Source organism: Crocuta crocuta, unplaced genomic scaffold, assembly GCF_008692635.1.
Source record: "Crocuta crocuta isolate KB4526 unplaced genomic scaffold, BGI_CrCroc_1.0 scaffold37, whole genome shotgun sequence".
Classification (NCBI taxonomy): domain Eukaryota; kingdom Metazoa; phylum Chordata; class Mammalia; order Carnivora; family Hyaenidae; genus Crocuta; species Crocuta crocuta.
The window spans coordinates 1592034-1614753 of NW_027532040.1; the positions used below are offsets into that span (position 1 = coordinate 1592034).

Genomic DNA, 22720 nt, shown 5'->3' on the forward strand with positions numbered 1-22720 from the left:
TTAAAATGGTGAAGTCATTTTTATTTCAGTACTTGACAAAATACCCCATAAAATTCAAAACTTCTACCATTATACAAAAATAGGTCTCTACAAGTGATATTATCTGTCTTCATCACCAGTAGCAAATATATTAGGGCAGAAACATGTAACTTCAGTAGCCTTGTAGGAAAAGTGCAGGACACCTCAAGCTACACATTCAGCAGTATCATAATGCGCAAAAGTTTAATCTTTTCACCCATTCGATAAATACACAAGGTTTATAATTTAATCATTTAAATTAGCATTCCACAAATATACATGTAATTTAATGATTATTGTGTATGAATACATACACAATGCTAATATGTACACATTCCAGTTTGTTTTCATGTGCTGGCAAGGGATTTGTATACAATCATAAGCTGTGTTCATATTGGTCCCGCTGAATATCCACGATACAAAAGCACAAAAGAACAAGTGATTTACAAAAGGGAATTTGTTTAAAATCACTTTGATTCATGTTTCGAAGGATTATCTTCTCATGCCCACATGAAACTGGGTTGAACCTATGAGAGAAAAACAAGGTATGTAAAATTATTTCAAATTGTTACTTATCCCAGAATAATTAGCACAGGCATTCTCTGGAGATACTGCACGTCTGGTTCCAGACCACAGCAATAAAGTGAATATTGCAATACAGAGATTTTTTTTTGTTTCTCTGGGCAAATAAAAGTTTATACTGTAGTCTATTAGGTGTACAATAGCATTAGGTCTAACATATTAAAAAAGGTTAATCATCATCTGAGCTTTCAGGGAGCTGACAATCCTTGCTGGTAGAGGGTCTTGCCTTAATGTTGAAGGCTGCTGACTGATAAAACAAAAATGAAGTTTGCTGTTATCGGTTGGCTCCTTTCATGAACAATTTCTCTGTAGCATGCGATGCTGTTCAGCATTTTACTCAGTGTAGAACTTCTTTCAAAACTGGAGTCAACTGGGGCACTTGGGTGGTGGTTCAGCTGGTTAAGCGTCCGACTTCTGCTCAGGTCATGATCTCATGGTCTGTGAGTTTGAGCGCCACATTGGGCTCTGTGCTGACAGCTCAGAGCCTGGAGCCTGCTTCGGATTCTCTCTCTGTCTCCCTCTCTCTCTGCCCCTCCCCTGCTTATACTCAGTCTCTCCCTCTCAAAAATAAACATTAAAAATTTAAAACAAAAACTAGAGTCAATCCTTTCAACCCCTGCTGCTTTATCAGCTAAATTTTATGTAATATTGTAAATCCCTTGTCATTTCAACAGTCTCCACAGGATCTTCACTAGAAACAGATTCCATCTCAAGAGAGCTCCTGTTTTGCCCATCCATGAAGGAACTCCTCATTCATTCAAGTTTTATCATGACACTGCAGGAATTCAGTCGCATCCTTAGGCTCCACTTCTAACTCTAGTGCCCTGGCTATTTCTACCACATATGCAATTACTTCCTGCACTGAAGTCTCGAACCCCTCAGAGTCATGCGTGAGGGTTGAAATCAACTTCCTCCAGACTCTTGTTCATACTGATATTTTCACCTCTTCCCATGAATCACAGATGTTCTTGCATCTATAATGATGAATCCTTCCAGAAGGGTTTTGATTTACTTTGCCCAGACCTGTCAGGGGAATCATTATCTATGGTAGCTAGAACCTTAGAATATGTATCTCTTAAATAATAAGACTTGAAAATCAAAATTACTCCTTGATCCATTGGCTGCAGAATGGATGTTGTGTTAGCAGGCATGTAAACTCATCCTGTTGTACATCAGAGCTCGTTGGTGAGCAGGTGCATGGTCAATGCGCAGTAATATTTTGAAAGGAATCTTTCTTGAGCACATCTCAACACGGCTTAAAATATTCAGTATACCATGTTGTACAGAGATGAAGTGTCTATCCTGATGTAACACAAGCAGAGATTTAGCATAATTCTTATTTTTTTATGTTTATTATTGAGACAGAAACAGAGCATGAGTGGGGGAGAGGCAGAGAGCGAGCGAGGGAGACACAGAATCCAAAGCAGGCTCCAGGCTCTGAGCTGTCAGCACAGAGCCCGACACGGGTCTCGAACTCACGAACTGTGAGATCGTGACCTGAGCTGAAGTCGGACACTTAACCGACTAAGCCACCCAAGCGCCCCAGATTTAGCATAATTCTTAAGGGCCCTAGGAATTTTGAAATGGTAAATGAGTACAGGCTTCAACTTATTCACTTGCTGCATCAGCCCCTAATAAGAAAGCCCATCCTTTGTAGCTAGACCATGAGTCTTCCTCTCCAGTTAGGAAAGCACTTGATGGTACCTTCTTCCAAAAGAAGGCTGTTTTTGTCTACATTAAACATCTGTTTAGTGTATTCACCTTCATAAATTACTTTAGCTAGATCTTCTGGAGATCTTGGGGCTTCTACATCAGCACTTGTTGCTTCACCTTGCACTTTTATGCTGTGGAGACGTCTTTCCTTAAAACTTGTCAACCAACTGCTGCAGCTTCCTCACCTCGCTTACCCTTCAAAGAACTGAGGAGAATTATGGCTTTGCTCTGGATTAGGCTTTGGCTTAAGGGAATATTGTGGTCGGTTTGATATTCTACCCAGACCACCAAGACTTTCTCCTTATCAGCAGTAAGGCGGTTTTGCTTTCTTATCATTCACATGTTCACTGATGCAGCACTTTTAATTTCCTTGAAGAATAGGCATAAGGATGAGCTCTTGAACTTATCTTCTGCATTTACAGCGTGGCTGTCTGGTGCAAGAGACCTACCTTTTGGCCTGTCGTGGCTTTTGTGTCCCTCACTAAACTTAATCATTTCTAGCCTTTGATTTTAAGTGGGATGTGTGACTCTTCCTTTCACTTGAATACTTTGACACCACTGTAGGGTTATTGACTGGCCTAATCTCAACACAGCTGTCTCAGGGAATAGAGAGGCAGGACAGGAAAAGAGACAGAAGAATGGCTGGTCCCTTGAGGACACAGAACACACTCACTTATCGATTAAGTCTGCTGTCTTCTATGGCACTGTTTGTGGTGCCTCCAGAACAATCACCCTAGTAACATCAAAAAATCACTGACCAAAGGTCCAAAGAAAAAGTCTGAAACATTGTGAAAATTACCAAAATGTGAGAGATGTGAAAATAAGCAAGTGGTGTTGGAATAAATGGCACCAACAGACTTGCTCAACATGGTTGCCACAAACCTTCATTTGTTTAAAAAAGAAAAAAAAAAGCTTATCTGTAAAGTGCAATAAAACGAAGCACAATAAAATGAGGTATGCCTGGAGTGATTTCAAATTAGATTGTTACCAACACCAGACTGACTAGTTCATGAAGGGCAGAAGATTACGATTACCCTCTATTTAAAAATCTGCTTTTTATTTTTGTAAAAAAAGTCTTATTTATACTTAAACTGATTTTTAAAAGAGGTCTGAATACATATTTGAAAGTCACTGTTGCTCTATAGCAAGGTAAGACTAATGTTAAGCTTCTCTTTAAAGTGCCCTGCAGGTTGAATGTTCTATACTCTATACCTCCTGCCTCTTGAAAAATCTTTGGGTCTTCAAAATCTGAGTCCTGTGAAATCTAGATGCTCAAAACACGATACAAACCACACCAAACCATACCAAAGTCCAGCTATGATCATAACAGCTTCCTAGGACTGTAAATTGCTTGGGTTAGATGATCTCTTAATGTGAGGAGACAAACTACTAATCTGAAACTAGCCCTAGAAAGTTTGTGAGAATAGTAGGAAAAAAGTCTTTAATAATAGTAGTAAGAGGTAAAACTTGACTTAAGTTAATTTGAAGCACATTAAACTGACTCAAACATTTGAATCAGGAGTGAATTGAGGGGAGACAGGGAAAATAGGTCTTCCCCCAATGAACAGGGAATCCATTTCTATTAAGTATGAATTTTTGTGTTTTTGAGCAGAGGAAAAAAATGGGTCATTTTCATGAAGTCCTTTGAATGGAACAGGGACCATGGATAAAAGTACTGGGTACTAGCAGGGACAACAGCTTCCTTCTTTCCTCTCCCCACCCCTGATTCACATGCCTCACCACATATCACAGTTGACCCTTGAGCAATGTGGAGGCTAGAGGTGCTGACCCCTTGCACAGTTGAAAATCCGTGTGTAACTTCTGACTCCTCCAAAGCTGAACTTACGTACAAATCTTACTACTGACGAGAAAGCCTTACAGGTAACATAGAGGCAATTAACACATATTTTCATATGTTGTATTCTTATAATAAAATAATCTAGAAAAAAGAAAATGTTAAGAAAATCATAAGAATCATAAGGAAGAAAAAAAGACATTTGCAGCACTGTATGTAAGTGGAACTGTGCAGTTCAGACTGTGTTGTTTAGGAGTCCACTGTAATTAGGAACACGCTCTCTGGTGGACTCTGTAAGTCTCTCAGGACTCTACCTTGGTGCCTATTGTGAATTTCATCTAATCAATCTAAGTAGGGTACCCTTTTTCGTGGGAGTGAAACTGCGGTCGTTAATCATTTCTTGAGTTAAATTCCTAAGTCTAACCTGGTAACTCATGAACTAAACTCTAAGATTCAATTATCCCAATGAAGGTGGTAAGGAATCTCAGAAAGAGAAAGGGGAGCTCTGGGTCCGTCTGACACTACGAGGCTGCCAATAATACAGAGTGACGCTGAAGAGTACCTGACTGTACAGTTCCAAGTCGTCTTTGCAGTGCCTCTAGCCGAGTGATATAATCTGTCAAGGCTCTGTCAGGGTCATAATTCTGAAGCTGAGAACATGCTAAGGAACCAGGATTTAAATCAGCTGGAAGGCCCGGGTACCTATAAGATTAAAAATATGAACATGAATCCAAAATTAGCCACAGTTAACGCAAGTAATTTAACAATCTGCCACCACCCTGCCCTCAAAATCTAGATCTTTAACCCAAGTTATGAACATAATAACTGATAACTGGCAAGAACAGTTAGAATTCACATTTGAACATTTCTTTATGTGTCGGCTGCTGGTCCACAGGTGGCAAAATACCTGGCGCTTGAGAGAAGTAGTTCTTGGTTTGACTAGAGACTTCAGTCTTTTCATGGGCAAGACGATATATGGATTAGAGATTCTGAAGGTATACAGCCCAGAATCTGGTACAGAGACTAAGCATCAGATACTTAATATTTGTACATTATTAGGGTTAAAAATTGAAACGAGAGAGAAACTGTAACTTTGCAATATTTCCAATATGTGGCCATGCTAAAAATAGACATTATCTGTTGGCTCTTGTCTGTCAATACCATCTGATGTATTCTTCCAACTTTATAACCATATTTCTTAAATCATTCTTTTCTTCACTCAGTTGGCTGATAGGTCCTGTCAGCTCAGCATTACGCTCGGTAGTCCTTTCTGTCAATGAGCCACAAGAAGTGCTTGGGGACACTAAGCTAGGCCTAATCTATACCCCCAAAGTTCTGAGCTTCCGATGTACAAGGTGAAAAAAGTTCAATAAACTTAAAGCAGCTACAAAGTCCTCATGAAAGTGTCCAGTAGAATGCTTGTTGCAGAAGTTCTCAATGAACGCCGTGTACACAAATGCATCTCGTGGAGACTTGAGAGGTTTTTTTCATGATCTCCAGGCACTGTCAATTTAGTTAATACTTTTCCCAGCGTCCAACCACAGCAAATATAAATAATCAGTTCGGTTTCCAATATTCTTGGAAACCAGGTATAAATTAAAAAACTGTTTTTGATTCTGAGCCTTAGCTTATGTAAAGTCATATACAACTAAGACACCAGCTATTTCAAAGCAAAGCAATCAGAGCCCTAACACGGTCCTCCTTTCTCTTAAGCGTCAGTATATGTAATGACTCAGGAGCTTTAGCACACTCTTACCGATTTTGAAAAGGTAAAGGAGACCTAGGATAGTCCAGCTCTGATCTTGAACGATACGCAGTGTGTCTTTGCTCCCCATAGAGCTCCAGCCCACCAGAAGAATGATAAAACAGGTCAGTCTTTTCAGCACCTAAAGTAATCCAAACCGTACCATATTGTAAAGGAAAAAAGAAAAAAAATCAAGTCCTTGAAAAATTTCTACAAAACAGATATTTGCTCAAAAGATTACTACTCTGTACTATACAACACTACTTATTTAGAGTTATTTTCAATTAGTCTTCCCAAAGAAGNTAATCAGGAACTAGATGTCAAAGAGAATTCTTCTTCATAATAACTAGAAGTGATATGAGGGGTATTCTGAGTATGTGTGGTTCAGAGAAAAAGATGATATGGATAAAAAGTATGACATCACATCATTCTACTGATTAGAAAAAATTTGAAATCAAGATTTGCTAACTTACAACAGAGAACTCATTATAATGCAAATTTCAGCTGTTTATGTGCAAGGATGCATATTTCAAACCACTTTGCTTAGGGTACTGAATATTCTTCTTCTCTGCAGCTCAGCCACTGGCAGAATGTGTAAAGGTGGTTTAATACCAATCTGCAGCTGTATTAATACAGTTATGCTCTGTGTCTGAAGCTCTGTGTCCTCCCGTTTCTAAGCTCATCCTTACACCTAAACTGTTGAAGTTCTAATGTCTGTTTCCACTTGTAGGTAAAGAGAGAAGAAATTTTAACTGTTACCATTACATACAGCCTATTTGTAAACTCAAAACCTGAGTACTCTGAAAACTTCAAACTATAACTTCTACATGACTGAGTAACAGCAACCCTTTCTCGAATCAGAGCCTTAAATGCAACTGTAAGGAGAGTGGGCTCTAGAGCCAGACTGCCAGTGTCCGGCGCTGCCTCTGCAGCCAACAACAAATGCTTTACTGGCCTCAGTTTTCCTTGTGTAAAGTGGGAATAACAGTAACTATGCTTACCTCACAGGACTGGTAGAATACATGGAAAAAAGCGGGGCTAATGTCCCATAAAAATGAGCTCTCATCACTCTTTAAAAATCAGCAAGGTCCCCAGTTCTGTTGCTTATTATAAGGGGTCTTTGGATAATACAATTTCCAGAACACATTTTTAGGAAGGCATTATATGTACAGTAATTTAAAAGAATCCTAAACATAAGAAAAGAAATCCTATTTTGACTTTACCTGGATTCAGTCCAAAGCCATCCCTGTTAATATTGATGGAACCAGAACTTGTGACTCGTTGCCAACGTCGAACCAAAAATTTCATTCTAAAAAAAGATGCGAAGACAAAGTTTCACAGCACATCTATAACGGAAATAGTGTAAATATATACTTCCCACAAAATTCAAGTCATACATTTATGAACATGGAAAAATTTCAACACAATCACATGACTGCCTAATCTAAAATCAGTAAACGTCCCCTAGTCTGTTGCAAAATTAACTGGAACAGGCTTTCCAAGAGGCATCAGAGGTCTCATCTGTTCTGACTTTAGAGGTATAAAGGACTCAAAAAAGAGATGAAAAGCAAAAGTAGAAAGGAGGAAAGTGGATGGACAAAGAAAGGGCAAGAAGTAGTGAAAGGAGAAAAGACTGGAGAGACTATAGGCAAATGAGATGGAAAAGAAAATAAAAGACCTTTAAACGAGCAGTGTGACTAAGCTGGGAAAGCTGGAGGAGGAGTGAGGCCATGTGACCAGGGAGGAAAAACAATGAGGCACTAAGAGCAAGGGTGGTGGTGGCGGCGGCATCACTGCTGCAAACCAGCTGTAGACAGAGTCTGGCCCAAGAAACTTTCTGGAACACCAATTTTGCTTTCCTCATTCTTCTGTTTCAAAGCTCAGTTTTAGGAGGCTGAAAATACAACGAACATGTAAGAGAACAACAAAAAGAGGGAGATGGGATGACGTCCTTCAACGGCGACTGGCTTTCAGAGAGACTTACCGAATCTTCCAGTAAAAGTAATAACTGAACTCTTGTGACCTGCGTCTTCTAAGAATTTAGTGTCTTCTAAGTTATGAGCACACTAGTCTTCGTCAGTAGGAAGTGAGCTGCCTTAAGGGATTCAGGCAAGGATTATGTTTTTTCTTTCTTTATCACTGCATCTCCTAGCACTTAGACCCTGTACAAGGTGTACAAAGTGATGAAAGGAATGAAAGACAAGGAAGGAGAAACTAGAACCACCTGACAACAACGTGGAGAAGAACAGGCAAGGAGGGCTTCAGACCATAACAAGATAAAATGTGAGTTCCTTCTGCTGAGCCAGCATGGATGAGAACTGGACTAGGTGATCTCAGACAGCTTTTAGTTAAAAAACTGTCATATTTTTCAAAGAAAGATAGGTAAAGGAAAAAGGACAAAACCCTCTGAAGACCTATCAGATGTGACCTGATAGGAAGAACTTTAAAAACTGAAAGTAGTTATGGGACTGCCTGGTTACTACATACATAAAAGGGAGCGGAAGCAAGGAAAAGCCTAGGAGTCGCGGTATATTGCCCCTGGGTGAGAGGATGGCAGGAGGCCAGGTCCTCAAGGGAGTTTGAGTCCTGGCTCCATTTGAACCACAAAGAGAAGGAGTGGCAGAGTTGGCGGCTTAGAAGTACTAGAGAAGCCGTGACAAAAGCATTAGCACAGTCCAGTGCCCTAAAGGCTAATCTCAGGTTTGAACGCAGAGTTAGGCCAGGGCTCCGTGTAGCTGAGCCCCAAGGGTGCATTATTTTAGCATGGAAGACAGCAAATGCATGTAGCCCAAGTAATTTTTCAAAAACATATTTTCCCTCTTATGATCTCTTTCATTTATAAATCTGAGCTACTTCATGGGCTTATTCAGGGACAAAAACCAAAATGTAACAGAACAATCCAGAATGGATGTGCCAGCTGTGAGTTAACAGGTGCCTGCGCCTGGAAGTCCTTTTCATAGGGCCTCCACGGTGCAACATAAAGTATCCCTGCTAAAAGGATGAAAGAAAGAAGCAGGCAGGGTCTGGTGATGGCAAACATCTCATACTATATGAATACCGAGCACAATAGGCGGAGATAAGAGTAGATTAAAAATCTAAATCCTTTTAGTGTTTATTAAAATGTATTTTCTTTCAAACACTTTACCTTGAAATTGCCATGGACACTCTGACAGCTGACCGAAACCTGGTGAATCCCTTTGGACGGTGGGTGATCACCTCTAGGTCAGTGAAGGCTGGCTGTCCCCCCATCCGGGCGAGCAGAGCCAGTGTGGCGTCTTCACACTCCTGGAAGCCACCCAGTAACAGCAGCAGGTATTTCTTCTGATAAATGAGAGCTTTCCGAAAACTTTCCGCCCTCAGATATTTACCATAAATTCTCTATGTTTAAACAAGGGAAGAACACAAAAACATTATTAAGAAGCCATTCAAATTGTTCTCTGGAGAAAGATAACCTGGATTTTATTAAAAAAAAAAAAAAATAGTAGTAGTAGAATGGCAGATAGCCTACTACTGTTTTCTACTTTATCAGCAAAGTTGAAAGTAAAGATAATCAACCTTAAATTTCACACTTCTGCCTCTTTTTAGTCAGTGGAATGTGAACATAAACCGTATACCTATATTTTTGGATTTTAGCCCCTATTCATCATAATTACTGCAAATGTTTTTGTCATTACCTTATCATCTCAGTTTTTCTTCTCTAACTGCGCAGAGCCACTTTTACTATTATAGTTGCTAATGTATTTAAATTTCACTGCTAATGTTCTCTGCCCCTTTAAGAGGCATAAATTCATGTTCACTCCATAGTTAAAAAAATATTCCGAACATTTTTCTTTTGGATTTTATGTTAACAGATTAAAAGTAGTTTTCCTACAATATTCATCATAGTGACGACAGGTTCTTGAGAGGGCTTACGATCTTACAGAGAGCGATGCTCTGACACTGAAGGTGGCAGAGCTTCTGCTAGCAGTGGAAAAGAGAATTTTCTGTTGGTCCGTTAGAGATGACATGGTGGGAAGCGGACCATGAGCTCAGGGTGCTGCCACTGTGACATGCCTCGTCTCAAAGTTTTTGTGACCAGCTAGGGGCCTGCATTTGTGTCACAGACTGAATGGTGACACTCAAGGACAGCCTGAATGCAACCTCAATTTCTTTCTGTTTGGTTAAGATTAGTGAAAGATGAAATGAAGCAAAAGCAGAGGACCAGCTTTGGTGTACGTTTAGATGGAACATGCCGCTTACCTTTATAGTGGCATGCTCAGAATCAGAGCTCAGATTCTGAAGTAAAGCTTCATTTCTTAGTTCAGCTTTCAGTTTGTACACTTCAGCTTCTGCTCTTTTCAAGGATTTCTGGAGAGTCAACTTTTCTCTGTTCCAGACTTCTTTTTCAGAAGCAATGATTGCTTCAATGTTGGCACCACCACTGAATGAAAACCTAGAAGACTGAAGAAACCAGAGGATGCATACATGATTTTTAGGAATAAGTCTCTGAAGAAAAATCTAAATTAAACACATTAAAGGTATCCCCATGAGGTATCAGCATTCTAGTCTCAGATACAGAGTTCAAAGACAATCTCAACTAAAATTAAGAATATACACTTATATCCTTTGCTTAGATTAATTCTAAAACTAAAAATCCTTGTGAAAGCCTAGCCCCAAAGAAACTGTTTATATTTTGCAGAGCTTTATTTTATTATTTTATTTTATTTTTAATGTTTATTTCTTTTCGAGATAGAGACAGAGCATGAGCAGGGAAGGGGCAGAAAGATAGGGAGACACAGAATCTGAAGCAAGCTCCAGGCTCTGAGCTATCAGCATAGAGCCTGATGCGGGGCTCAAACCCACAAACCGTGAGATCGCAACCTGAGCGGAAGTCGGACGCTTAACTGACTGAGCTACGCAGGGGCCCTTATTTTGCAGAGCTTTAAAATAAAAAAAAGTCTAGAGGACTGCCTGGGTGGCTTAGCTGGGTAAGGATCTCATTTGGGCTCAGGTCATGATCTCACGGTTTGGGAGTTTGAGTCCTGTGTTGGGCTCTATGCTAGCAGTGGGGAGCCTGCTTGGGATTCTTTCTCTCTTGCTCTCTCTCTCTGCCCCTCTCTGCTTGTGCTCTTGTTCTCCCTCTCTCTCAAAATAAATAAATAAACATTAAAGTTTATTAAGTTATTAAGTAAAAAAGCCTACAGACTTAATAAATGGGCCATTAGGGTTCAAACGCAAAGCCTATGCATGAAACAGTACACTATGGAAGTGGGGAAAAAATAACCAGGCATGTACTTAGAGAAGTGGATCCCTACAGAAGCTTTGTGGGTATGTTATGTATTTGACTACACAACTGTCTACAAGTCTTTCCTATCTTTATATTATGTTCTTATTTTTGTATTACAGATGCTAGCAATTTTGTAGTTTTTAAAAGGAAAAAAATTAAGTGAATTGCCAGAGTGGTTTATTAGACTGAAATATATAATTTAATGGCATCTTTCACTTGAGTTACAAACATAATAACCGATAAATAACTGATGAGAACAGTCAGAATTCACATTTGAACATTTCTTTACATGTGTCTGCTGCTGGCCCATAGGTAGCAACGTATATGGCTTTGGAGAAAAGCAGTTCTTGATTTGACTACAGACTTCAGTTTTCTCATGTGTAAGGCTGAATGCAGATGAGAGATTCTGAACATATATATCCCAAGATCGGGCAAAGAGAAGGCTCCCAATAAACAGTATCTATTATCATTATTGTCATCCTTATAATATTTTCCAATGATCTTACTAAGAATCAGATACTTAATATTTTTACCCTGTTAGGGTTAAAAATTGAAACTAGAAAGCAGAACTTGTAACTTTGCAACATTTCTACTGTGGCCATGCTAAAAACAGACGTACATAATCTCTGCCAGCTCCTGTCTGTCGATACCATCTAATCTGTTCTTCTAGCTTCATAACCGTGTTTCTTAAGTCATTCTTTTCTTCGGTCAGTTGGCTGATATGTCCTGTTAGCTCAGCATTTTGCCTCAGTAGTCTTTCGGTCAGTGAGCCACAAGAAGTACCTGGAGACACCAAGCTAGGCTAGAAAAATAAAATGGCATTAAGGTTGTGTAAGGATAATGTTTATAAACAATGCACATAAAAATGTGAAGAGGCACTGAGAACAACAGATTTCATGAAGAAGTGGTGCTGGAGTTGAGCCTCATATACAAGAACAAATTTAATAGACAGGAGAGGAGATAGGGAAGGGTATTTTAAGCAGAAGGAATAGTTTGTATAAAGGCACAAAGGTTTCGTGTGAGAGTTTTGCTTTTAGGGAGCTACAAGTTGCTTGGTAAGGCTAGAGTAAGGACTGCCTTTACTCATGGATAATATACCAAAATGCAGGCAGTGGAGAGCCATATATGGCTTTTAGACAAGACCATGCAACAAAACTTACGTGTTACAAAAATTCCTTTGGTAGTAGCATGCAAAGTACAATAAATTAAGGAAGACAGATCTTGGTGTCAGGCAGACACATCAGGAAGTCCTCAAAGCAGTTCAGGTGAGAAATGCTGAAAGCCTGAGTAAGGTAATGACTAAGGGCACATGGAATAGATATTTAGGTTGTAAAAGCATAGGACTTAGTCAATGCTTGGACACCTAAGTGAGAGGGAAGGAAGGTGGTCCATGGTGATCTTCGGCTTTCTATTTTTTAAAAACTTTTCTTAATGTTTTATTTATTTCTAAGAGAGAGAGAGAGAGAGAAAGAGAGAGAGACACACACACAGCATGAGCAGGGGAGGGTCAGAGAGAGAGGGAGACACAGAATCTGAAACAGGATCCAGGCTCTGAGCCAGCTGTCAGCATAAAGCCCGATGCAGGACTTGAACCCACGAACCATGAGATCACGACCTGAGCCGAAGTCAGACGCTTAACCGACTGAGCCATCCAGGCACCCTGACCTTTGGCTTTCTAAACTGGGTGATATCAGGACCAGAAAGAGGGTTTGGGACAGGAAGGAGAAAAGAAAGATGATGCTCAGTTTGGAACGTGCCTTTAAGTTTCCTATGGGGTCACTATGGCGTACATTTCCCCATGGAAAGAGTTCCAGTATCTAATGGAAGATAGTTACTGGACCACAGGATAAAGGTATAGGCTACACTAGAAGATAAAGTCCATAAAGGCGAGATTTTTATTAGATTTGTTCAATGAAGCCCAGAACCCAGGATGGTACCTAGCATATAACAAGTGCCTGACATAAGTGTTTGCTCAGTAAGTAAGTCTACTGAGAACTCAGGCTGTGGGAAAGAATGAACTTTCACAATTAGAGGGAAAAAAAATGGATGAAGACACGGAGAAAGAGAATTCATGAAGGTGACTGATGAAAAGAAATGGAAGAAATGAGAGAATACTGACACACATAAAGAGTTTTTGCTCTTTTTTGTGGCATTTCGGAGGCGGTAGGCAGCCTCAAGCAGCAGCTGAACATCTCTTTCCCAGCTATTGGCTGCCAGAAGCTCATTGAAGTGGATGATGAACGCAAACTTCGTTACCTTTTATGAGAAGCGAATGGCCACAGAAGTTGCTGCTGATGCTTTAGGGTAAGAATGGAAGGGTTATGTGGTCCGAATCAGTGGTGGCTATGACCAACAAGGCTTCCCCATGAAGCAGGGTGTCTTGACCCATGGCCGTGTCCGCCTACTGCTGAGTAAGGGGCATTCCTGCTACCGACCATGGAGGACTGGAGAAAAAAAGCGCAGATCTGTCCGGGGTTGCACTGTGGATGCCAATCTCAGTGTTCTCAACTTGGTCATCGTGAAAAAGGGGAGAAGGATATTCCTGGACTCACTGATACTACTGTGCTTCGTCGCCTGGGGCCCAAAAGAGCTAGCAGAATCCGCAAGCTTTTCAATCTCTCAAAGGAAGATGATGTCCGCCAGTATGTTGTGAGAAAGCCCCTAAACAAAGAAGAAATCTCGAACCAAAGCACCCAAGATTCAGCGTCTTGTCACTCCACGTGTCCTCCAACACAAATGTCAGCGCGTTGCTTTGAAGCAGCAGCGCACAAAGGAAAACAAGGAAGAGGCTGTAGAATATGCTAAGCTTTTGGCCAAGAGAATGAAGGAAGCCAAAGAAAAACACCAAGGACAGACTGCCAAGAGACGGAGTCTGTCTTCTCTGAGAGGTTCTACCTCAAAGTCTGAGTCCAGTCAAAAATGAGATTGTTGTAAGAGGAACAAATAAGTAAGATTATACATCAAAAAAAAAAAAAAAAAGTTTTTAAAGATGGGAGAAGTCAAANACAAAAAAAAAAGATTATAAATCAAAAAAAAAAAAAAAAGTTTTTAAGATGGGAGAAGTCAAAAGTGTCAAATGCTACAAAGAAACCAAAGACAGGGAATGAAAAGATTCATCAGATTAGTCAACTGTGAAGACACTGATACCATTCTGTGGGTGGTTACAAGTGATAAGGTAGAAATGAGACTATTCTTTCAAGAAACATGCGTTATACTATAATAAAATGTCACAATTATTCAATAATGATAATGAGGGTTAATATCCCTTCAAACTTTTACTATCTTCTATTTGAGAAAGGCAAATATTATTATTAGTATTTAAAATAAATAAAAAGACAAAATTAAAACTCTTTAGAAAATACGGTGCCAGTTTCAAATGACTCCTATCACTCCATTAAACCTTTGTTCTTGATATCTTTTATAAAGAGTTTTTGAAGTCTTACCTCTTGCCCTGGCTGGCCAGTTAACTTTCGTAGTTGTAAAATAATTCCATCAATATTTTCCTGAACCCAAATAAAATCTTCATCATCTGCTGTTTCAAAGTGCAGTCTTTAAGAAAAAGAGAAAAAGTCAAAACATACCTTTCTCAATCAGTGGTATTCATTAGCACAAACATTAGAGATTAGGTGATGCTATGTTTCACCTATCACTTCTCCCTTACATTAAGTCTTCTCTTTCCACGGTGTTAAGATACTTGTTTTTAGGTATATGAGGTTTTGTTAAAAAGAATGACTTCATGGGGTGCCTGGATGGCTCAGTTGGTTGCGTGTCTGACCCTTAATTTTAACTTAGGTCATGATCCCAGGGTTGTGGGCTGGGCTCTGTGCTGAGTATGAAGCCTAAGATACTCTCTCTTGCTCGCGCGCATGCTCTCTGTCTCCATGTTGGGTTCTGTGCTGACATCGTGGGGCCTGCTTGCAATTCTGTCTCCTTGCTCTGCCCCTCACCCTGGCTCCAAAACAAAACAAAAAAACACCTAAAAAAATTTCTTTCCCTGTGCCCTCCTCTCCCCTGCTTGCTTTCTCTAAATAAAAAACATAAATAAACAAATAAATAAATACTATCATCTCCTAATGTGAGCATGCATTAACTAATATTTCAATTCCTGGAGCACCTTTGTGGCTCAGTCTGTTAAGTGCAGACTCTTGATTTCGGCTCAGGTCATGATATCACAATTCATGGGTTTGAGCTCCATGTTGAGCACTACATTAACAGTGCAGAGCCTGCTTGGGATCTCTCTCTCTGTCTCTCTGCCCCTCCCACACTCACGCTCTCTCAAAAAAAAAAAAAAAATTCACTTCCCCACCCTTGGCCAGCTATTAGTAAGGAACAGATTCTATCCAGTTGTTCTAAGAATGTCATTTCCAAAAGTCAGAAGAAGAAAAAAAAATCTAACCTATTGGAGGCTTTCTGGGCCAGATGCTGCAGCTTTGAAGCCACATGTAGAAGCTTTTGTCTGATCATTTCTAATTCATGATTACAGCCAGTCCGTCCTTCGTTCATTTCAATCAGTTCAGGATAGCCTGATTCTTTTGTCTCTCCTTCTATTTTCTGTTGAAGAACCCAATTTCTAGTTCGATCACTGGTTAAACTCCATGTGGCAGGCTAGCAATTTTCAACAGAAAAAGAAAAAGCAGTAATTATAAATGAATAATGAATCATATTCTTTCTCAAGTAAACACAATTATGGTTCATACTCCAAGTAAATTTCTATGGATTTTATATTATTTGTTCATAACTATTTAAATAATTTAGTCCAGTATAGGGACACCTGAGTGGCTTAGTCGGTTGAGTGACCAGCTTCGGCTCAGGTTATGATCTCATCATGGTTGTGTGAGTTTGAGCCCTGCATTGGGCTCTCTGCTCTCAGTGCAGAGCCTGGTTCAGGTCTTCTTTAACCCTCTCTCTCTCTGGCCCTGGCCTGCTCTCGCTCTTTCTCTCAAAAAAAAAAAACACAAACATTTAAAAGTAATTAAATGAATGAATAAATTACTCCAATATCAAAATTCTATGTTCANATAGAGAATTCTTCTACTTTCTCGTTTTTCTTCCCGTTCTAGTTCTTGCTTCTGGAATTCCTGCATAATGCCCTGCAGTCGCTTTCCTTCAAGGTCTAACTTATAAACTTGTTGCCTTTTCTCTTCCAGCTGGCGCTGAAGATCTTCCACTTTGGACTGGAGCTCATGCATCTTCTTCTGTCCCTCAGTGTTGGCCTCTTGTTCTGTCTGCAGCGTCTTCCTGTGAACCTGCCTATCCTTTTCCATTTGCTGCCTTGTTTGCAGAGAATCCAGTTTATATTTCTCGGTCTCATTTAACAATTCTACGATGCGACTGTGTTTCTCCTCCAGCTGTTTCTGTAGCTCTCTAAGGAGGTCCTCAGAGGGCAGCGAGGGCCGAGGCTGCCCACTATCCCCGCCGCTCTGCAGCTGCGCGTGCAATTCCCGCTCCCTGTCCAGGGTGCTGCTCATTTCCCGGATTCGCACCTTCTCGGATTCAAGGAGGACTTGCAGCTCTAAGTTTCGACCCCGTTCTTCTGATAACTGGGCATCATGTAGCACTCTTTGTGATTCTATCTTCTCCTGTGATTCACTTAGTAGTTGTTTCTGTTGTTCCAACAGTAAATTTAGTTGAATATTCCTTTGTTTCTGACCCTCAAGTGAAAATTTCAAATCCTTGTAGAACAAAGTTGAATTTAAGAATATTAACATTTAAAAAATCCTTTATAAGTATACTACTGTGCCTTTATTAATACTAAGTTGGTAGTGTTTGGTAACAGAACTGATTATCCAGTTTATTAACTGAAATTTTTAGCGGTTAGAGCATAATTATTTGGGATAGCCAGATGATTTTCATTGAAGAACGTAAGCAAAAGATCAGCTAAATAGTACTTTTTCCTCCAAACATTAATCATACCTAATTAAGGAATATGAAGTAGGGTACATTTCGTCTAGAAATAATGACCTTTAAAAATACAAATATTTCCAATATAATGTGACATGAGTTCCTGAAAAACCTCACATTGTCCAATGTCACATACTAAGAATAATAGGGCTTGTGGGGAAAGCACCATAACGAACAAACTACTCAAATCTTACAAAAATTTGTAATGATAAAAAAAAAACAGTAAGGACACCTAGGTGGCTCAGTTAGACTCTTGATTTTCACTCAGGTCATGATCTCATGGTTTGTGGGATCGAGCCTCACATCGGGCTCTTGCAGTAACAGTGCGGAGCCTGCTTGGGATTCCGTCTCCCTCTCTTTCTGTGGTGCGCTCCCCCCCACCCCCCACTTGTGCTCACTCACACAATCATCCCTAAACAAACATAAAAAAATTTTTTTTTAAATAGTACTCTGTATCAAAGGGGATATCATGGCCTTACCAGGTAGAGACCTCACTATGCCTGCCTGAAGGCCACCAAGATGGACAATCAGAAATCCCCCAACAAAATTAAACAGAAATACAGCAGAAATGCCAGCTACACAGTTTTTTAGCCTACAGCTGGTGAGTACCACGCGTGGATGGAAGACCTCTGAGCCGGTGGGGCTACCATAGGTGGGCACTGTGTGTGCAACACGACCTGCCCCGAGCTGTCAGCTGTGCAGGGCTGAGGTGTGCCTCTCTGGAAGAGAGACCAGCATGAAGGGACTCATTTTAAATTTTTTAAAAATATAGCAGTGAGGGCTCCTGCTGGCAGAGAAGTGTCACCATTCCCCTTTCCTAGGGAAAACAGGCGAACCAAAATTATTCTGCATTAACTGGAAGTGGTTGCCCTACTTATCAAATTGTATATGCACTAACTCAAATTCCCAAAACACATGCTATAGCAGAAGTGTGTGCAATGCACCTTTGGATGTAGCAAACCAAAAATGTACCACACCATTAGCATTTCCTGATGATACTGTAACAGTATTCCACATATAGCGAACAACTTACTGGACCTCATGAAGGTTGACCGTTTAGAAAGAGGAAAGTCTCCAGACTCTCTCTCTCCTGCTGTTTTTGGATTTTCCACAGATATTTAAAGACAAAGATAATAATACCTCAAGTTCTTCTTTATCCCGCTCTTCACTGCGTCCTAGTTTGGCTTTCTCTTTCTCCAAAGCCCACTGGAGCTCTCTGGACTTTTTCTGTTCACTTGCTAACGTGTCATTAAGCAAATGTACCTCATCTGTTTTATCTTTAACTTCCAACCTAAATAAGAGACAAATGAATGTTCATAAAATTGCTTTGACCAAGTTTATATGGAGATAAAGAGAGACAGCTTCCACTGACAAGTGGAGGCATATTATAAACCAACTAATAGGAAAATATAAACCACATAATCAAGATTTTTGACTGTGGTTTATTTCATATTAACTGTTTCTAGTAACACAATTATGAACTATTCTTTACCACTAGAAACAATTTATTTTTACAAAATAACATTAATACAATTTTTCCTTGTCTTTTACTGAACATGAAAGCCACCAATGTTCAAAATAAAAAATGACTGTCCTTGGCAAGCAGAACATCTCAGTATTTACACCAAGAATTTATCCTTTTAAAAGGATAGTTTAAAACATTTTGCGTACTTTAGCTAAATGAACCACAAATTCTATTGAGACAATAAATACCATTTCAAATTACTTGGCGGTAATATGTATCTTATACAGCACGTCTCACACAGAACTAACCCACAGCAGCGAATATGGCAATACCTAATCACGAATTTATCATTTAGAAAAATTTGGGGTTTTTCCTTTCCACTATAGCTTTTTCCACAAATAACAAATTTCATGTTATGTATACATTATGTATAATATTACGCTTTTATAAAATCTGCACGATGTCTCTGACATAACTACTCCAATTCCTTCACCAATACATGTTCACAATAAGGAAGTCTGACACACCTGAATGCCTCTAACTCTTTTAGGTGCTTATGCTGTGCCTTGAGCGTGGTTTCTAGTTCCAGCTTAGTTTGTGCAAGTTCGCTCTTCAGTTCGGCAACCACCATCTTCTCAGAACTCAGTTGTTCCTGCAGGTCTGTTGCTCTGTCCTTCACGCTGCTGAGCTCCACCTGCATCTCCAGCATTTGAGACTGCTTCTGCTGCATATTATACTCCAGGAGTTCTAAATGCAAAATTATTAACACTTACATTATGATCTTCCAACTCCTATCTGGTTTATAACTATTTTGTTGATGAGAACTGGTTTTTAACTTAGGAGATTACTACAAAGAAAATGTGAAAAGATTACAGTCTCAAAGTTGGTCATTTATAGAAATAAATATGAATACTGTCCTCACAGTGCTAATAATCATTAAGGTTTCAGAACTACAAGTACATAAGGATGATAAAAGTTTAACAGAATATATTAATAAATACAAGACTTGAAATAAAAAGCAACTGCAGGTGTTCACACAACACTCTAAACAAAAACGTGTATTTGTTTATTCAGAATTTCAACAGCTCAAACTAAAAAATTCCAATGGTTTCTGACAGCCACACAAAGTCCTTGCAGGAGTGTGGCGTGTAACTTATGACCATAGTGAGTAGTGTGGCTTATTTTGTTTAGCCCCTGCTTCCCAGAGAGTCCCAGAAACTTCATGTTTGTTTGTTTGTTTTTTTAACAAACCAACCAAGCCCCTGCTATGGGTCTGTTACAATGAAAACAAATGAAAATACTTAACTCTTTAGGTTATTCTAATGAAAAAAAAAAAGCTACAAAATATGCATCAGTGTCGCATTTTTACAAAAAACAAACTTGTGTACCTATGGCTTTAATAAAGGCCTGGAGATATATTTTACCTGGGTGTTAATGGTCATTATTTTAGGATTTAGGAGATTCTGAGGAGTGATTTTACTCTATTCTTTTGTTTCTCTATTTTCCCTTAAATGTATTTCCAACTTAAAAAATTTTTATCAAAGTTCACCACATTATATTACAATTCATACTACTGATGTTAGGAGACAGGAATAACATTGGCTTTAGAAGATAATCATTTAGTTTAAGCATTTAAAACTATTTCCTAGGGTCGCCTTAGTGGGTTAAGCGTCTGACTTCAGCTCAGGTCATGATCTCATGGTTCATGGGTTCGAGCCCTGTGTCGGGCTCTGTGCTGACAGCTAGCTCAGAGCCTGGAGTCTGTCTTTGGATTCTCTATCTTTCTCTCTCTCTGACCCTACCCTGCTCACGCTGTATCTGTCTCTCAAATATAAATAAAACATTAAAAAAAAATAAAAAACTATTTCTTAGAAGAAACCAAGGATTTACAAATATAAATATGTATCTATTAAGCTTTCAATGGGGTTTTAACTTAAATAATAAAGTAAAATATTAATCAATTCTCTAAAAATAATCTTTAATCAATCTTATGTCTAAATATAAGATATATATGTGATCTCAATACACTTGTTTTCTCTGAGATATTTTAAGATATTTAAAATTTTTAGTTACTCAAAGACTAATGTGGGATTATGGTATAACTTTAAAAATTTGTAAAAGCACAAGTGTGTCTACCATTATGTGAAACAAAACTGAAGACCAAAATGTCTCTTCACTAGATGGAAATGAGATTATATTTAATCCTTTTTTTTTTTAAATGTTTTTTATTTATTTCTAGGAGAGAGAGAGAGAGAGAGAGAGAGACAGCGTGAGCAGGGGAGGGTCAGAGAGAGAGGGAGTCACAGACTCTGAAACAGGCTCCAGGCTCTGAGCTGGCAGTCAGCACACAGCCCGATGCGGGGCTCGAACCCACGAACCGCGAGATCACGACCTAAGCGAAAGTCAGACCCTTAACCAACTAAGCCACCCAGGTCCCCCTGAGATTGTACTTAATCCTTAATGATTTCCATCTGCAGCTCAATTTACTGTAACAGACACTCCTGCCAAAAAGTGGGGAAAATATCTGAACAAACATACCATGAAAGCAAACAGCTAGCCAATAATCATATGACAAAGAATGAAACCACTTCAGTAATTAGAGAAATGTAAATTAAAACCACAACAACGATCCACTGCACACCCACCAGACTGGCAACAAAGATCTGAGAATACCAACTACCTACCAGCAAATAAGTGAAGGAGCAGAGCTCTCATACTCTGCTAGTAAGCATACGAATTGATAGGAGCACTTTAGAAAATAGTTTGACGTTACCAAAGAAATGTGAAATTATGTATTCTATCACTCAGCAATTCCACCCCTGGGGTATATATACCCAGAAAACTTATGTATGTATGCATCAGAAACAGTATTCACAATGTGCAGAACAGCACTGGTTGTAATATCTAAAAAATACAAATAATCCGAATATTCAACCACAGAGTGGATATATAAGTTGTGGGAGTTCTATACAGTAACAAAAATAAATAAATTGGACATAAATGCAGATAAATACTCAGAAAAATATTAGAGAGAGGTGAAGGAAGACACAAATATATACAGACTAATAAAGTTCAAAAGCAGGAAAACTTTAAACTTACATGGCTTAGGAATGTACAAAGAGGTAGTAAAACTCCAGAAAAATCAGGATAATGGTTACCTCTAGGTTACTACAGAGGAGTATGTGTTTGGGAAGGAGCTTCAGAGGTACCTGACGTAGGTGAAGTTTCCACAAATATTCATTCATTTAAAGATTTGTTCTGTATTTTTGTACTTTGCACTTTTCTATATGTATATTATAGTTTACAATAAGAAGGATTTAAAAAGAAATAGTTACTTTCATTGTGGATTTCTTTTCCTTTTAGGTCATTAACCTCAGAAAGAGCTTCAAAACAAAGAAAGATAATGAACTTAATGGGCTAAACAACCTGATTAAAGCAATGCTTGCTTAGTTTATTTTATTTTTTAAATGTTTGTTTATTTTTGAGAGAGAGCATAAGTGCAAATAGGGAAGGGGTAGAGAGAGAGGGGGACAGAGAATCCAAAGCAGGCTCTGTGCTGACAGGGCTCAAACTCAGGAACTGTGAGATCATGACCTGAGCTGAATGAAGTCAGACCCTTAACTGACAGAGGCACCCAGGCGCCCACATTTTAAATAAATGTATCTGTTTAAAAACCAATTGGACAAGCCTTTAAATCCCAGAGTAATTAATGTAAATGACTTCCATGATATGAGAATGAGAAGAAAATGTGACTAAAAAGAAATGTGTTTTAAATGAATAATTATACAAGGAGGGGAAACAAAGTGAAATATTTCCACTTATTTGTTGTTACCACATAAGCTGGACACACAGAATACCTTGGGTTGGTTGATCACTCTCTTGTTCTCTTATCAGAGTCATTTTCCGCCCATTCATTTGAGCATGTAGTGCTTGAATTTCAGATAACAAACTCCTTCTATCTGCTTTCTGGAGGCATTCCATAGCTGCTTGATATTCAATACTCTGTTATAATGCAAAATAAAAAAAAATCAAGTGAAGAGATTAAGAACAATAAAATTAACAACCAGGAAGTCTGAAAAATAAAATTGAAACACGTATGCTAAAATTTTGGAAAGATACTAATTTTCTCTTCCTATTTACTAGGGTTTACTTTTTAATTATTAATCTTCACACTTATTTTGAAATTCCTCAAACACACAACAAGAATAAACACCCCTGAACACAGCCTAAGAAATA

The 22720-nt window shown here is 39.0% G+C and overlaps 1 protein-coding gene and 1 pseudogene across 1 annotated transcript in view; one reads left to right on the forward strand and one right to left on the reverse strand.

The window, feature by feature from the left end:
- Positions 1-22720, reverse strand: part of AKAP9 (A-kinase anchoring protein 9) — a 116686-nt gene continuing 93966 nt past the window's right edge. Inside the window, exons 35-48 of the mRNA XM_077776229.1 lie at positions 22342-22486; positions 19012-19231; positions 18160-18310; positions 16131-16790; positions 15997-16005; positions 15515-15723; positions 14562-14667; positions 11738-11920; positions 10092-10292; positions 8998-9230; positions 7076-7161; positions 5865-5994; positions 4671-4810; positions 1-545 (exon numbers count right to left, since the gene is read on the reverse strand). Coding sequence (XP_077632355.1) covers positions 511-545; positions 4671-4810; positions 5865-5994; positions 7076-7161; positions 8998-9230; positions 10092-10292; positions 11738-11920; positions 14562-14667; positions 15515-15723; positions 15997-16005; positions 16131-16790; positions 18160-18310; positions 19012-19231; positions 22342-22486 — 2508 coding nt within the window. The 3' untranslated portion in view covers positions 1-510. The remainder of the gene's footprint in view (positions 546-4670; positions 4811-5864; positions 5995-7075; positions 7162-8997; positions 9231-10091; positions 10293-11737; positions 11921-14561; positions 14668-15514; positions 15724-15996; positions 16006-16130; positions 16791-18159; positions 18311-19011; positions 19232-22341; positions 22487-22720) is intronic.
- LOC144241664 (small ribosomal subunit protein eS6 pseudogene) lies at positions 12221-14041 on the forward strand (annotated as a pseudogene).